Source organism: Silurus aristotelis (assembly GCF_946808225.1).
Source record: "Silurus aristotelis genome assembly, chromosome: 16".
NCBI lineage: Eukaryota > Metazoa > Chordata > Actinopteri > Siluriformes > Siluridae > Silurus > Silurus aristotelis.
The window spans coordinates 11797232-11815709 of record NC_139589.1 but is presented as its reverse complement, the minus strand read 5'-3'; the positions used below and the strand labels follow the sequence as shown (position 1 = coordinate 11815709).

At 36.4% G+C, this 18478-nt stretch overlaps 1 protein-coding gene across 2 annotated transcripts; it reads right to left on the bottom strand.

The window, feature by feature from the left end:
* Positions 1–528: 528 nt before the first annotated feature.
* hpse (heparanase) lies at positions 529–18259 on the bottom strand. Of its 2 annotated transcripts, XM_083565174.1 has the most exons (12): positions 17844–18259; positions 16296–16441; positions 15072–15200; positions 14167–14340; positions 13149–13320; positions 11975–12022; positions 11116–11209; positions 6880–6986; positions 5350–5464; positions 2989–3113; positions 2629–2781; positions 529–1103 (listed from the first exon to the last, which is right to left on the bottom strand). In XM_083565174.1, exons 1-12 carry the CDS (start codon positions 18068–18070, stop codon positions 947–949), a joined length of 1647 nt encoding a protein of 548 aa, XP_083421300.1. In that variant the 5' UTR covers positions 18071–18259; the 3' UTR covers positions 529–946. The 2 variants fall into 2 exon arrangements, with proteins under 2 accessions (XP_083421300.1, XP_083421299.1); XM_083565173.1 differs by lacking the exon at positions 11975–12022 and having other exon boundaries at positions 17844–18220.
* Positions 18260–18478: the final 219 nt, after the last annotated feature.

Here is an 18478-nt window from a genome sequence, read left to right as displayed (position 1 = left end):
GTTCCATGTGTCTAACATTCAGCAGCGCCATGATGTCATTATGGAGGAGTGGAAGAGGAACCCAGCAACAACCTGTGCAGCTCTGGTTAATTCCATGCCCAGGAGGATTAAGGCAGTGTGGGATAACACTGGTGCTCACACAAAATATCGACACTTCGGACATATTTTTGACAGGTTTCCCCAGGGTGTATTCACGTTTGTTGGCAGTTATTTTAACAATAATGACTATGTTTAGTTATTTTTTCAGATAACAGTAAATCTGTACCGCTGTATAAACTCTAAAATATATCCAACTTTCATTTATATAGTATTGTCCCTTGAGAAGATATACTAAAATTGTTGCTGAAATTAGATATTGTAGAATAACCAGATCCTGTATGGCACTTTTCAGAATCTAGCATTATTTGACCTCCGTGATAGAAAAAAATACTAAAAAAAAAAAGGCTAAAACGCTACTTTCTAAAAACAGTTAAATGAACAGGTAGCCAAAGAAAACATACATAATTACAATTAATAATACCAAATTGATTTTGATGCAAAATATTTCATTTAATAGTATAATAAATCCTTGTAATTTGGTAAGTAAAATAGAATTCCATCTGGTCTCGTTTTGACATCAACACAATTAAAAAAAAATTATTAATATTGCACAAGACAGAGCAAAAAAGCAGCTTCACTTTCACTTGTATCAAAAATAATTATTTGAGGTGTAACAAAGAATTAGCAGTGCGTGAAAAAAATGCCACAGTCAACAGTCACTTAGGTCACGTTTTCCTCCAATCTGATATTTGAGTATTAGCAGAACTTGCATGATGTTCTGTATTCTGCTGATGCTACCTTGTTTGTATATATATCAAGGTAACATATAAATCAAAATAAATAAATATTCCCAGTGCAATTTTTAGATTCAAGTCAAAATTTTCAGTAAACTTTCAGAATAAAATCCTCAGCACACAGGAGAAGCAGCTTGTTTCAGCACGTAAAATGCAAAGGATAGAGCTGGAAGGTTGAGATGTTCCACAGGAGGAAGTTCAACTCCCTGCAGTGGTGGAAGAGTTCTCTCATCTACCATCTTCAGCACATCACCGTTCATCCTGACAGACCTGCAGATTAAAATGGTTTAATCCAAAAAGAACAATTACTAAACGTGCCAAAGGCAAATAAAAACCAAGTTCATACCTCCTGACCTGTAAGTCATGCATGCACAGAAGATGAACATACTATGTGTCTAAAACGTCTTTGTGAGCTCTATGAAGACATGGTTTGTCAATGTCAAGCCCTGATTAGAGCACTGATCTCAACCCCACTGCACACCTTTGAAATGAACTAGAACACTAACTGATATTGTTTATTTTTTATTTTTTACTTATGCATTAAGTAAGGGAGCAGGTTAAAAGGAGCCTGAAGAAATGGAGGTATGTGCTGGAGAGAAGGAGAATGCAAGTCAGTGGGAGAAAGGAGGTGGTGAATGTGGATGAGTTTAGGTACCTGGGGTCAACAGTGCAGAGTAATGGAGAGTGTGTTAGAGAAGTGAAGAAAAGAGTGCAGGCAGGGTGGAGTGGGTGGAGAAGAGTGGCAGGAGTGATTTGTGATAGTAGGGTATCTGCAAGAGTGAAAGGGAAAGTTTATAGGACTGTGGTGAGACCTGCGATGTTGTATGGTTTAGAGACAGTGGCATTGACTAAAAAACAGGAGGTGGAGCTGGAGGTAGCAGAGCTGAAGATGTTGAGGTTTTCGTTGGGAGTGACGAGGATGGACAGCATTAGAAATTAGTTTATTACAGGGGCGGTGCATGTAGGACGTTTTGGAGACAAGGTGTGCGAGGCGCAATTGAGATGGTTTGGACATGTGCAGAGGAGGGACATGGGTTATATCAGTACCCCATGAGGATGAGGATGGAGCCATGAGGATGAAGACACCAGGAAGGAGGAAAAGAGGAAGACCAAGAAGGAGGTTTAAGGATGTAGTGAAGGAAGACATGCAGGTAGTTTGTTTGAAAAAGGATGTAGAGGACAGAGTAGTATGGAGACGGATGATCCAATGTGGCAACCACTAATGGGAGCAGCCGAAAGAAGAAGAAGAAGCATTAAGTAAGCAATAAATTCCAAAAAGATTAATTACATCCCACACTTTTACACTTAAATCAGGTAAATTCAGTTTTTTTCTGGTTACTCATAGTAATAAATTAATAAAAGACAAATTAATGCTATTTAAAATAAAAATAATACAAAGTATTTAGCAGATATAAGCCAGAATATTGGAACAGGCAATAGACCTACAGAAAGATAACTACCGTGTATTTTGGTAATTGGGTGAGCAGCCAGTCAATACTGATGTAGCTGACAATGCCAAACAAATGTTCATATTAAAAACAGTGTGATTTTTATATATTTGCTCATTTGACACAAAAAGTGTCTGTTCCCTGACTTATTTTAGTATTAAATTAAAAGATTAAAATGTAAAGTCAACTGGCATGCCATCACTGTGTCTGTAAACCAAATGAAAGTCTTTTTATTCTTCCTTGTTGCTAGGTCACCCACATTTTGGGTTGTGGAATTGAAATGACAGAACAGAGATCAATCATGAACACACACAAAATGAGAAATGCACTAGTGTCTGGAACATCACCTGGAGCGGAGGCCATCTATGCCTGCCTCAGCTGACTGAAGCACAAATACTTCCACTGTGCTGTTGAAGATTAGTGCCGGCAGCTGGATAACCATTTGCTTTTTGCTCAGATTTAAGGCGAACAAAGTGACCGCACCTTTTCTGTAACTAGAACTGAGGAGAACAGAACATTCCTTATTTTATTTTAATTTTGGATTGGTTAGAAGAAGTAAGAAGGTGTAAGAAGGTGTAAACCTTTTGTAAAATAAATACAAAAAATGTATAAACCACCCAGTCATGTTTTTAATCCTTAATTCTTGGACAGCCTGGTGTGTGTACAGCTCAACAGAAAGTTCATAGTGGAGGCTCAGAATGTTGTACCTTTCTTTGTTGGTGCAATGAAGATACACCCGTAAGAGTTGCTTATTTGTTGAACTTGGCAGAACCTGTATTTTCAGCACTTCAGGTCCTACGAGTCTTTTATACAAAAGCGAAAGCCAATAATCCTGCCACAAACACACAGTCATTCAGTTAAAAGCCCTGATTCAGACGTCATACTGCATGACATTGTAAACTCATAGTAAATGAGTCTATGATGTGGCAAATTATAATGTACACTGGCGATCAAAATTAGAGAACAATTTATAAACAATTGAACAATTCTGAAATAATGTCATCTTCACTGCTCAACAGTTGAAGGAGTTTTTGTCCTGTCTATACCATGCTACCAGAACACCTTTTCCACAAATTAACTAAGGGATAAAAAAAACAACCATTATTTTGCAGAAAACACACTGATCAAAATTAGAGAACACTTTCAGATACCTCCCAGTTATTGGTGTTAATCTGGTACCTGGTGCTAATTTCCTTGATTATCTGTCAACCCCTATTTAACTGGCAGCCTAACTTTCAGTTTCACTGACTTTGCAAGATGGTGGGCCGTTCTAAAGTGACTGAAAGCCTCCGGCAGCAGGTTGTCCAGATGAAGGCCAAAGGGATGACCCTATCAGCCATAGCAAGACAAGTTGGTCGTTCCAAATTTGTGATTTCAAGAATATTGAATCTTTACATCACAAACTCATTCAAGTCTGCCAAGAAGGCTGGTCGTCCACGGAAGACAAATACAAGAGAGGACAGGATACTGTGAAGAATCTCAATGGGCAATCGTTTCCACACTGCAGCTGGAATTGCTCACCATTTCAGCGCTGAACAGGGTAAGGATCTGTCTCGTCATACAGTGTCCCGACGTTTAAGAGCATTTGGACTGAAAACCCACTCTGCAGTGACCAAACCTCTCATTAGCAGAAAGAATCAAAAGGCTAGACTAAGCTTTGCTAAGTAGCATGTTGTGTGGACAGAGAAGAACTGGTCCAAAGTTCACTTCAGTGATGAAAGCAAGTTTAATTTATTTGGGTCCGATGAGAAACATTATGTTCGGTGACAAACTGGAGAAAGACTGAACCCAAAGTGTGTAAAGAAGTCAGTGAAAAGTGGAGAAGGAAGTGTGATGGTTTAAGGCATGTTTTCTGCAGCAGGAGTTGGGACTCTTATACAGCTACATGGTAAATGCAAATGTTTATCAGAACCTTCTTCAACAGCATATTGTTCCTTTCCTGCGTTCATCACCCAATCAGCCCGCAGTGTTCATGCAGGACAACGCTCCATGTCACACAGCAAAACGGGTAAAGCAGTTCCTTGAAACTGAAAACACTGAAATAATGACATGGCCTGCCCAGAGTCCTGATCTCAACCCAATAGAGAACCTCTGGAAAATCCTTGGCGACAAAGTTATGGCCAAGAAACACACTACAGTCACCGAACTGTGGAGGAGACTGGAAGAAGAGTGGACCAAAATCACACCAGAGCAGTGTGAGAGACTAGTGCTGTCCTGTGGCCGCAGATGTGCTGAAGTCATTCAGAGCAGAGGCCTGTACACTTCCTACTAATTGCTGACTGTTGTAACCTTCAGAAAATTTTGTTGTAATCTTTTTCCATGCTACAGTCATTGTTGTTCTCTAATTTTGCTCAGTGTTTTTTCTGCAAAATAATGTTTTTTGTTTTTAAATGCCTTAGTTATTTTGTGGAAAAGGTGTTCTGGTAGCATGGTATAGACAGGGCAAAAACTCCTTCAACTGTTGAGCAGTAAAGATGACATTATTTTAGAATTATATATAATTAATATATAATTATATATAATATAATTAAATATAAAAAAAATCTATAAAAATAATTGTTGGTCTCTTCATTTTCATTTTATCCTTAGGGTATACAATCTTTAAAAATTCTCCATGGGTCATCAATTCTGGAATGGCATAATAACACCAGGAATTAGTGTTATTATTATTATTATTATTATTATTATTATTATTATTATTATTATTATTATTATCATCAATACTGTTACTATAATAACTTTATATAACAGTTATACTAAATCTTAAAAAATGCATGTCAGTATCCAAACAGAAGCTAATTATGCTTTAGTGTTAAATATCGCTGAACTACCAGCACTAACAGAACACACTAAAATAAATCACACCACTTGGGGATGCTGACATTAATTTACATGCAGATTGTATTATACAGTATTATAAATAAATAAATAATTTTTTTTATAAATAATAAAGCTGCATTTTACATATAAAAAAAATCACCTCATGCTTCAGTGTAAATTCGTATAAATTAATAATCCAAACAATATGGTAATTAATGTTTATGTGGCCTGAGCAGCAAGTAACCTACCGGAAGTGGATCAAGATTATTATCCACAAGGTGGTACGTCCCAGAGCCAATTAACACCTGTCTCATGACCACGTCCAACCCCAGCTTAGCTGAGAGACCGAGTTTATCCAACCACCTTTATGAACCAAACACACAAGGATTTATTAAGTATACATTTATAACAAATATAAACATATTCAACCAACATGTAGATCTTCCCTGAACTGTTACAATTAAATTAAAAGAACACAGTTGTATATAATTGAAGGTTGGTGTGGGAAAACTTTTAATTGTCCATCTCCGACCTCAATGCCACTGAACACATTTAAAACTGGAACACTAAATGTGTTGCCTGATATCACTGACTGCTCTTGTGACTTAATAAACACAAATCTCCCCAATCACAATGCAACTTTTAGTGTTAGTAGTACTTAGTAGTACTGAACAGCATATAGATATATTACAAATTTTTATTTTGTAAATGCTTTGTAGAATATATCTACTAAATCCAGTAGAGTGCAAGTGTTTGCAAATTTTGCTAAACCATACATGCTTTCTTTAAACTTTTACTATTTGTACATAATGCCTCTGGGATTTTGTGGCCACATAATAAAAAAAAAAAAACAAAGAAAAGAAAACAGTTGGAGGCCTTTAATTACTACTAGGTAGTAGCTTCCCAATTATATAATCCTATTTTATATTTTATTCACCTAACTTTACAAAAAAAAAAAAACAAACAAAAAAAAAAAAAAAAAAAAAAAGAAAAAAAGTTATTTTAAATTTTATCATTTTTATTTTCTTAGTATATTCTTAATTTTCTTTAAAAGAATTTTAATTTTTTTTAAAAGAAATATACTATTGTAAATTAATCATAACACAAACCTTGTATTTCCAATATAGATTTCTCAGTCAATTCAACTGTAAACAGTGTTCATTTTTTAATAAGTGTTTGTAAGCTGTAAAATGAGCTTGAAATGTGACCTGGATATGGCCTGATCTTGTTTAAAGACACCACATTACACTAAATCCTTGTTTTTAGCTTTGTTTATAATGTAATACATAAAACCTAATTAAATATTTGAGGGAAAAAAATAAACAACGAATTGTTCCCTCACTATTGACCTACACTGTATGGACAAAAGTTTATGGACAGCTGACTATAAGATTTGTATGTGCCTGTTGAACATTCAACATTTAGCTCTATTTGCTGTTATAATAACCTCTACACTTCTGTGAAGATGTTCCACTAGTGTGCTTGTGGAGATGTATGCTCATTTAGACACAAAATCGTGATTTATGGTGAGGAGGCTTTCAAGAGAAGGTTTTCAATAGGGTTGAGGACAGGCCTTTAAGCAGGAAAGCTAAAATCTCCCAACCTAAAACCTTACTTTGTGCACAGGAGCATTGCCATGCTGGAACAAATTTGGGTCTCCTAATTCAAGTTTGTGGTGATAGTTTAGGGGAAAAAACACATTTGTCTGGTGTCCCATATAGTGTATTAACAAAGTTTCCACACAGACAAATTTTAGCAAAACACATGCATATACTCACATAAAACCAGCAACAAAAGAGTCAGAGAGACCAGCTGCACCTCCACCATATGCTGAGCTTGTTTCTCCAAGCCACACTTTTTTCCCAGGAGACAGAGAATGAACAATCTACATAAAGACAAATGTAAAGCAATATAAAATTCTATACTATATAATATTATGTGATATAACTTTGGTTTAACCTGTCACACTAATAACAGATTACACCAAATAACTGTCATCCGCTTTGCGTTAAATGTGGGCCATTGTGTGCTTTTTTCAGCTACTCTGACACACACTGTTTAAACAACATAACCTTTACATTAAACTCAACACAAGGCATTCATGACCTGACTCTGACTGCATAAATATTACGCAAGTTATACACACCAAAATCAGAAAATGGAACAGAGAGTATAATGTAACATCTGGGTAGGATAATTTTGTGTATCGGCTAGATTACCTGTCCCAGGCATTCCTTTTAGCCTTTTACATCTGCATATCAATCACAGAATGGGCCCCACGGTTTACACTTATATTGGGGTTATTATATTCTTGCATTTAACTCTGTATCAACAGTAATTACACTTTAAAGGTTTATTAATGTATCTCTTCTGTGATGCTGTCTTATCTTTGCATGCAAAATGATCTGCTCTTTATTTTCCAAACAAGGGTGCATATTATATGCCAGAATATAACTCTGTATTAACACAAGTTACACTTTAAAAGCTTATGTCCTGATATATTAATGTATCTCTGCTTTAATGCCGTCTCTTTCTTTCATGCCTAATATCAAAATGATCTGCTCTCTATTCCTCAAATTATGGTGCATGTTACAGTGGGTACGGAAAGTATTCAGACCCCCTTAAATTTTTCACTCTTTGTTATATTGCAGCCATTTGCTAAAATCATTTATGTTCATTTCTTTTCCTCATGAATGTACACACAGCTCCCCATACTGACAGAAAAACACAGAATTGTTGACCTTTTTGCAGATTTATTAAAAAAGAAAAACTGAAATATCACATGGTCCTAAGTATTCAGACCCTTTGCTGTGACACTCATATATTTAACTCAGGTGCTCTCCATTTCTTCTGATCATCCTTGAGATGGTTCTACACCTTCATTTGAGTCCAGAAATTTTTGATTATACTGATTGGACTTGATTAGGAAAGCCACACACCTGTTTATATAAGACCTTACAGATCACAATGCATGTCAGAGCAAATGAGAATCATTAAGGTCAAAGGAACTGCCTAAAGAGCTCAGAGACAGAATTGTGGCAAGGCACAGATCTGGCCAAGGTTCCAAAAAATTTTTTGCTGCACTTAAGGTTCCTAAGAGCACAGTGGCCTCCATAATCCTCAAATGGAAGACGTTTGGGACGACCAGAACAATTCCTAGAGCTGGCCGACCGGCCAAACTGAGCTATCGGGGGAGAAGAGCCTTGGTGAGAGAGGTAAAGAAGAACCCAAAGATCACTGTGGCTGAGCTCCAGAGATGCAGTCAGGAGATGGGAGAAAGTTGTAGAAAGTCAACCATTACTGCAGCCCTTCACCAGTGGGGCTTTATAGCAGAGTGGCCCGACGGAAGCCTCTCCTCAGTGCAGGACACATGAAAACCCGCATGGAGTTCTCCAAGATGGTGAGAAATAAGATTCTCTGGTCTGATGAGACCAAGATAGAACTTTTTGGCCTTAATTCTAAGCGGTATGTGTGGAGAAAACCAGGCACTGCTCATCACCTGTCCAGTACAGTCTCAACAATGAAGCATGGTGGTGGCAGCATCATGCTGTGGGGGTGTTTTTCACCTGCAGGGACAGGACGACTGGTTGCAATCAAGGGAAAGATGAATGCGGCCAAGCACAGGGATATCCTGGACGAAAACCTTCTACACAGTGCTTTGGACCTCAGACTGGGCTGAAGGTTTACCTTCCAACAAGACAATGACCCTAAGCACACAGCTAAAATAACGATGGAGTGGCTTCACAACAACTCTGTGACTGTTCTTGAATGGCCCAGCCAGAGCAATGACTTAAACCCAATTGAGCATCTCTGGAGAGACCTAAAAATAGCTGTCCACCAACGTTTACCGTCCAACCTGACAGAACTGGAGAGGATCTGCAAGGAGGAATGGCAGAGGATCCCTGAATCCAGGTGTGAAAAACTTGTTGCATCCTTCCCAAAAAGACTCCTGGCTGTATTAGATCAAAAGGGGGCTTCTACTAAATACTGAGCAAAGGGTCTGAATACTTAGGACCATGTGATATTTTAGTTTTTCTTTTTTAATAAATCTGCAACAGTGTCAACAATTCTGTGTTTTTCTGTCAATATAGGGTGCTATGTGTACATTAATGAGGAAAAGAAATGAACCTAAATGATTTTAGCAAATGGCTGCAAGATAAAAAAGAGTGAAAAATTTAAGGGGGTCTGAATACTTTCCGTACCCACTGTATATGACCATGAGGTGTACCGTACTGTTTTTAATACACTTTAAGTAAAACTTCATATGTTCTCTAAACCAACCATAAAACTGCAAACAGGCCACAAAACGAAGACAAAGAAAGTTTCTCCCTCTAAACGTTCATACCTGGCATTGGCCATTCCACCAAAGATGGGTGTGGCTAGGGAACCTTTAAATGTCCCGAACCCCCACTAATAGTTGCTCAAGAACTCGCTCAAGACGGGACTCAAACCCTTTGAGACAGATCTTCTTGAAAGCTTTACCTCCAAGAACTTCTCCTACTCTGTCCTAAGGAGAACTTGGCATAACATCTAACTCCATCCTAACATACTCTTCAAGAATCTCCTTTTGTCTACCACATCCAGACTCTGTTTTTAGCAACAAAGCCAATGAAAGTAACCGTTTTACCAACTATTTAAGTGCATGATTAAGCTCAAGCCCCTTTAATAAGGTGAATTTGAATTTCTTGATGATTCTCATTTAGGTTGTGTTCAATTAAAAATTAAAATTGCCATTCCTTTTCTTCCTTTCTTTTCTCTCTCTTTCTTCTTTTTCCTTCTCTTCCTCCCTCTACATATTCTTCATTTCTTTTTATGTATGTTTGTGTAGTTTAGTTCTATGTTGCGTGGTCTCATTCATTAAACGCCGCATTTTTAAGTGATTGTCTCTTAGTGCTGCTCACATTTCAAAGTCACTGCAATATTTTGATCTTGCTTCATGCTAAATTACTTGTACGGTATAAAGTAAAGGGGCGGTCGTGTCTTTCATAGCCGGGGAGATAACCCTTCTGTAGAATTAATAAAAGATTATACAGTCTGTTTGGTGGATGAACAGACCAAATAACTGGTATAATTAATTCCATTATTGTTAATTCTAAAACTTCATTTAAATATTTATGGTTAAACATAACCTGTTATACTTACTTATAAATATTTTCCTTTTTGCGACCTAAATTCGCTACAATAACATGCCTCTCTATGACAGTAAACTATTTTGCTCTTTTGCCTCCACGCCATTTTAAATGAAAGACAAAGCCATAGTTCCCAGTAAAGATGAATCCAGTACTAAATCCATTATTGATAACCGATTAGCACAACCATGTACAGGTATGATATTAAATTGTATTGTATGTAATAATAAAATATGGAATTTTTACTTGTTTTGGGATGCTGTTTTCCACAATTAGTTATTTGTGATGTTACACTACAAAGCAGTGGTTAATGGCTCTCTCATATCAAAAAAGTATTCAAAGCTTTAAAATTACAGTATTATTACAACATTTATAAAATTATTTTATTTCTTTAAGCCTACTATGTTTAAATGGAAGAAATCTATTGAGAGTTTGTTTTTGTTTGTTTGTTTTAAAACTACTATCAAAAAAGCTTGTTGCAGTAGCTCAGTACCAATTTTTTTGTGAAAAGATTAAAATTGTTGTTGAATTTCATAGCAGGGGGCTCAAACCCCTGCTTTTCCTATTGTTCTGTTCACCGGCAGCTAAACTGAGTCACAGTACTCTAAACACAGAAACCCCACAGTGTCCTGACTAATCTTATAGACTGCAGACTTACATAATTCATTTGTTTACACAGAGTCAATTGTCATTCTGCCAGCTAAATGAAATCCCAGCAGACTTCAAGAAAAGCTTTTGAAACACAACAATATATTTTTTGCTAATATCAGTGCGGTGTGGATGCTCCGTAACTACATTTACAAGCATAATATATTTGATTTGCAGCTCTGTTATCACTAACCACATCAATCATGTGGATAACCAGGATAAAGTCAGCAGTGTTACCTTGAGGACCTTGTCTGTTTTAACAGCCAGCATATCGAGCACTTTGGGATCGAGAAAATCATCCAAAGATGCATCTCTGCCATTGACATAATAGCTAACAACAAATACAAAAAGACATGCAAGTACAATTAGCATGGGAGCAAAATTGGAGAACAGGTCTGTACAAACCTGCATTTGCACACCTGCACAAGCAAGCATGTTTTGATACTTTGAATAAAAAACAAACAACCAAAAATATGGATATATGTGATCCCCACATTTTTTGAGGAAACAACTAATGCTTTTATAAACAAAAATAAAAATTCTGGTTAATTTTGGTGTAGCAAAGCAGTAATTATCGGTATTAATAATTATATCAACGGAATGTCCTTACAAGTATAGACAAAGGAGCGTGTGTACGAGGTGGTATAAAAGGTTTCGCTGCTAACTATTCTAACCATGTGCATTGCTACATCTGTATTTTAATCACGGACAGTAAGTTAGAACAAAGAGCACACGTGAAATTCTGCATGAAACTGGGCATGTGCCACTCAGAACACAGAAAGACCTTCAACGAGCTCAACCCACAAAAATGTTGAAACCGTTCAGCAACTTGTGCATGATGATCGTCTGAGAGCAATCCAGATCATATCACTTCCACACCCACCCTACTCGCCAGATTTGGCTCTTGAGGACTTCACCCTTCTACTGAAGATGAAGGTCCAGCTCAAAAGGTTACTGTTTTGACACCACCACTTAGATCCAGACGCTGTATTGTTGTGCAAAAAGACTATTTTGAAGGTGACGGTGTGTACAGGTAGATAAATTAAGTACTTTTGATTCCAACTCGTATGCATGATTAAGTGTGCATGATACGTACTGGTGCCAGGTACATGCATCAATGGCCTTAGCTCCACTCTCCAAAAATCTACAAAAAATATACAGAATCATTAAAGGAAGGTGTGTGCAACATACATCAGTCTTTATGTTTAGACTATATAATTGTAAAATTGTATTACATAAGATTAAAATGATGCATAAAAATATTACATCATTGATTGTACACAATCAAACTTATTATTTAAGTGTTGTATTAAAAATCTTAAGATTTTCAAAGAGCAGCTAAAATTACTGATCACAATGAGCATAAGGGTGAAGTGGAATATTCTATTGAGCCTGCTTGAATGACAGCACTCTTTCTGAGACCCTGAATCCGATGCCACGGCAAACATTTTGCTTGTAAGTCTAGCTTTCAATAACTAGGTTAGCTTCCCTTTAATAGTTTTCAGACATTATACTATCTTTCACTTGCTGTTTTATTAGATTCAATCTCACCTGCTAGTTTGTTCTGGTATTCTTTCACTCAGACTTTTCTGAATAAATATGGTAATTCTGTACTGCAGAACTTAATAATTAAATTCTGCTTGTGAAAATGGGAATTTAGATCCTGCACAGTTTATGGGCTTTTACAGTAATCACAATGCACCGTCATCTGTCTTTTTATCATTTGAATTCATGAACACTCCAGATTCTAGCTTTGACATGCTTTGACTGTTAAATGTGTTTACAGTCACTGTCGCAGAATAGCAAATAGCTTTTTAATTCACTTACCAAATCTCATTGAAATTATTTGAAAAGTTTATAGGCCTATTTCATCATATATTTAGAGTCTTTTTTTTGTGCCCCTCTAAAACAGTATATTATGATATCTCAACACCCGACATTTTTTGGGTCAGACATATTGATAGACTCTAATTTATATACATTTCACAGCTGGCAACAGTAACATCAGTAACCTAAAAAGAAAAGCTACACAACTGTCAAACTTTCCATATTTGCATTCAGATTAAAAAGACTCAATACTTTAAAAACTTTAAATAATAAAATGTAAAATAGAAGAGCTCCTAACCAATGGTTTAGGTTCAAACTATGGTTGGCAGCTCTAGGAAAATTGTTCTTGTCTTGAAGGTTTGTTTTATTCTACATATATTAAATCATATTTTATTATAAGGCTACACTCCATAAACAAGTTAAATAAAGCACAGGTGTCTGACCCATTAAGGAGGTCTTTGCGATGGTCTCGTGGCTGACTGACATCTGGGCCGTACAGACCCGAGGAATTGTACAGTGCTGATTTCTGCAGGATGTTACGCAGATGGAGGAAATCCTCTCCCAACTGGGAACCGGTTAGCCTGATCGCAGCTTTCTTCTCGTAACTGTTGGGTTCTAAAAGTGTAACCAACAGAACAATAAGTTTGAATTTGTTCCTATAAATAAAAATGAAGCATTTTATGCTTGTTAAAGTCAAGGAACAAAATTCACAATGAGTGCACACATCATTTTTGAGAGTATCCTTTTTATGTGTGTGTGTTTGACCATGTAATTGTGGATTCCTGTAGTCTGTCAATAGCAGGGAGACTGAAGGTGAGTAAGTGTGTCTGTGGTTGGGTTTGAGTCAAAGGCATCCATATTTAGAGGCTGTGTTGGCTGCTGGGAACTGAAATCTTAAAAGGCTGAGGTCTGACACTAACATATTATTATTTCTATACTAATAGCTCATTCATATGGACTTATATGTTGATGCACCAAACAAACTGATTAAAAAACATGCTAAAACTTATCATTTTCCTTTCAGTGCCTTTCAACTGTAGGATTTTAGGTCAATTTAAGTTTTCCAACATGGGAAAATCTTCCTGACAGTGGGGTTTGCAATATCCTTGTAACATTACAAGCTTTTCAAGTGTTTTTCTTTTCTTTTTAACTTTAAAAAAGTAAAAAAAAAATAAACAGTTTACAGATGCTGTAACCTACATAATAACAGGAATTTGTCTCAAAGACTAACCACATTAAATGCACCTATAAACAGATAAACTTATAACGTGTAGAAAAAAAAAAAAAACACTATTATATAAGAGGAATACAACATTTCAGTGCAGTTGTTAGAGGAAAATAATTAACTTTGGTGTGGCAACAAGAACTTATACTTTAAGTAGTACTGCTAAGAACTTTTACTAACACTTTAAAATGCAATAAGTAAATTTTCTGAGCAAAAATAAAAATACTTGGTCTCACCATTGCCCAGCTCCCAGGACATGATATACTGTCGTCGCTCGCAGTAATTCAGCAGCAGCTCAGCATTCTGACTCTCCCAGACATTGTCAGGAGTTCGTAGTAGCGCATTTAATCCGAAGATCAACTCCAACCCCGAGCAATTTACAAACGAGTAAAGCAGATCCACTGCATGTCCTGTAAAAATGAAAAGTAAGTCAACACGCAACAATGAAATATACACAGTTCTCTTCTCCTTTATTCTAAATCCAGCTAAATCTTCTCATCACCGTAACATTTTTACATCAACAAAATTAAAAACGCCAAACTTTAGAACGCTCCCCTGCCAGAGTGTGTAAAAGATGTCTCTTTGACCAACTGCAAAAATTGCATGGCTCTACTTGTGGGTAAAAATGATGACAGTGCTGTGCTTCAGACACCCACATGTCCTTGTTAAAGTGTGTGATGTGTAAGAAATATTTTATTATTTCAGCTAAAATGAAGCTTCTGCAGTTTCTTTTCTCCTGAAAAAAGCTGACTAAAACATAACTCAATACTGCTGTATATCTGTTTGAATTTTGAAATATGAGCAACAAACACTGAATTAGAATGAGCTCCAGTGCTTGGATGATCATTTCGAATAATTTTACAAAATATTTTTTAACAAGTTAGAAATAACAGAAATGGTTAAAAAAAAAAAAAAAAAGGTATGGAAATTTAACAATTGTCTGTTCCTTTTCAGGTCCATGTCTTAAACCCAGAATGCACAATCTTTATTTATATTTTATGAAAGACATTTTCTTAGCATTCACATTTATATTTTTATTAGTATATACAGCAGTCATAGTGCCATTGTAGATTGTGGCTATACCTTTAAAATTTTATAGAAACTCATGTGGTGGCAGAATGCAGAGGGTTGACCTGCTTACCAGAAAACTTTACTTGCTTGTATTTTCTCTGCACATCCTCCTGGCGTAAGAATAATGCCTGTAACGCCCAGTCTCGCTTCAGCTTTTCCTCCAGCACTGGTGGCAGCTCAAATTTTCTACAAGCAGTTCCTACAAAAAGAATCCCAAAATAGGCATGTCCAAGATTTCTGCAATGAAGCAACTAAACCTATTCACTGTCAGTTTAATAATTTTATGGTTTTATTTATCACTTTTATGCAAGTGAGTGCATTGCAATAGAAGAAATGACCCCATGGGATTTATGGTCAGCAATTCAATGTCTTAACCAAAAATCTACAACTGCATCAAACTAAAGTTACAATATACTGTATATACATATATATATATATATATATATATATATATATATAATCTATTTCGCTTTCTTCACTGCACAACTATTATTTACAATCATTCTGAATTATTCACTATTATTTGCATTACTTGCACTAGTGATTTTTTCCTGGACCGAGCCGATCTAACTCTGGACTGGAATATATATGTCATACATATCTATCCATCCCTTCTGTTTAATTCATGTATGTGTTTATATACACACACACACACACACACACACACAAGACCACCGTCTGTTAATTCAAAATTAAATGAATCATTCTAAACTAATATTGATAATAGACACTGCATATGCAAATTAGTGTACAAAAAGCCAATCAAAAGTAAAATGCAGAAACCTTAAAAGAATGAACACATTTCTTTTGTCACATTTTGAATTGTATTTAACTATCTGTAGATGCCTGGAAAAAAAAAGGAAAAAAAAGCAAGTATGTGACTATGTGTGACAGATCTGTTTGGAAAAAGAGTAATGAAATTAAAGCAATGCTAAATATACTTAAATCCACTAAGAAACTAGTCTGGCTTGATTACATTGCACCTCAGCTTAATATCCCTACACACACACACACACACACACACACACACACACACACACACACACACACACACACACACACACACACACACACACACACACAGTAAAAAACATGGCCAATGCACAGAATTGCATTGACAAAACAAAGAAAAAAAAGAGAGTTGTACTCTGTCTACTTCAGTTGTACTCAGTGTACATGAGTTACTGTTCAAATCTCCCCTTTTTGTTTGCTAACTAAACAAAGTTAGAGTCATGCGGAAGAGATCACATGACTATCGAGCAATCTGAAACTATGCCAAAAATGTGATGAGTACCTGAATGAGAACGAGAATCTCCACTGTAGCTTTTTGGTATATAAAATTCACTCGGTGGTATAAACTTCATAAAATCTTGTTGAGTTCCTCCAAAGCGTAAAAATGCAGGAGTCAAAGCATTGGCAAGGGTCCTCAGTTTTGGAGACCTGAAACATCAGATATGTTAGTGTGTTGTTTAAAGATCACAAATAAATAAATAAAATAAAATGAGAATGTTATAGCACATAAGCCTAGAGATTACATTAACAACAACCTTAATGTTAGATACACTATATGGAAAAACGTTTGTGGACACCTGACCATAACATTCGTATGTACTTTCCACATTTAGTCCCCATTTTCCATTGTAATAACCGGCACTCTTTTCGGAAGGATTCGATTTTGGAGTGTGCTGGGGGGAAGTCAGGTACTGATGTACGGTGAGGAGGTCTGGGATGCAATAAGTGTTCCAATTCATTCCAGATTGAAGTCATAGATCTATAGCAGGCCACTAAAGATCTTCCACTCCAACCCGTGTAAACCATATCTTCCTGGAGCTCACTTTGTGCACAGCAGTATTGTCATGGTAGAAAGGGTTTGGGTCTCCTAGTTTAATATAATGTTACTACATCCAAAAACACCCTATACAACTGTGGACCTACAATTTTGTAGCACCAGTTTGGATTAGAACCACATAGCCAGAAAAAAGGTCAAGTGTCCCAATACTTTTGTGTATATAGATCACGTATGCTGAGTTGTCGTTTATGGAAAAGGTGTAGGAGCTGAGAGACTCTGTTGCTTTTCTGAGCTATTTTCATAATCCGTATAACCTGCACCATTAAAAGTGCGATGTTCACCTGAGTTAAGCAGCAGGTTAAAAAGCTGAAGAAAATCTCCACACAAAACACAATATATTCACTTTTACACTGAAAGATTTAAGATGTGTTTACTTTCTTTGTGTTGCTGTATTTCCTTTATTCCTTTATTCCTTCAGCAGTAAAGGTAAAAACCACACAAGGAAGGAAAGGTGTGTTCAATGTTTAACTTGTGCAGTGTGAAAGCACATATAATGCACTGACTGAACTGAACATATGGTAAAATATTAAATGCTTTTTAAAACCCAGAATGTCAGAACTTTACATCATGTATATATAATGTAAAAAATGAATTGTATACATTGCAATAATAAGTATTTTTTGCAGTAATCATTGCCTGTGCACAGAATGAACTAATCACATAAATCTCGTGTTCAATTTAACTATTCTGATGAACCCCAAAATAAAATCCAGTTGTTTTTGTGACAATTCTTCCACATCAACCAAATTTTATTCAACTGGATTAAAGAAATAATCACATCTCGCATCTGAACCAGACAGAAGGCATATTCTGAAGCAATAGTAAACAAATTGGACAACGAAAAGCAAGGAATCCTGAAAGATCTGGTAAAAAATGGTTGATGGATCTCCTAAAAATCTGTGTTTTAGGTGAGACTGGACACACAGATGTGTAAGAATTATTCCTCATTAACAGCAGCATGGCTTTGAATCATGCGCTTTAACTGACACTCACCCCAGAAGATACATGAACTTCTCCTCCGCCATCAAACTCGCATCTATAGTCACAGACAAAAACCTTTTGTCCACTTTTCGGGCCACACGAAAGAGATCCACATCTACATTAACTGAATTGAAATTCAGCGCCGAGATGAGAAATGTTTTACAAAGTAAAAGAGAAAAAGTAAAGAAACGCGCAACTAAGGCGCATCGGTTCCCGGACCCTGGATGTCCCATAATCATTATCTAAACTACCCTATATAATCATGTATATTTAACACTGATCATACAATAAAATATATATTCAACCGTAACAAGTTTGAAGGAAATTATTGAGCAGCTCGGAAGCACTCGGACACTATTTCCTGCTCAGAACGACTGGCTACTACAAACAAACAAGGCGTGATTGGGTCCTGTGGGTGTGGCCTAATCATATTCAAGTAACAACCGATTGGACAGAATCTTTGTGAAAGCCACGCCCATGAGCACAGTGTTTCAGAGGGCAGTGATGAACTCCATGAGGCTTTCCTTCCTTTCCTGCAGTCCTTCTGATGTCTCCTATAGAGTGATGTCTCTGCTTTTATTGAAGTACTGATGTTTAAATTGTTCTACATGTTTAGTCGTTCCTGCTCTACTGAGATGGTGTAAATT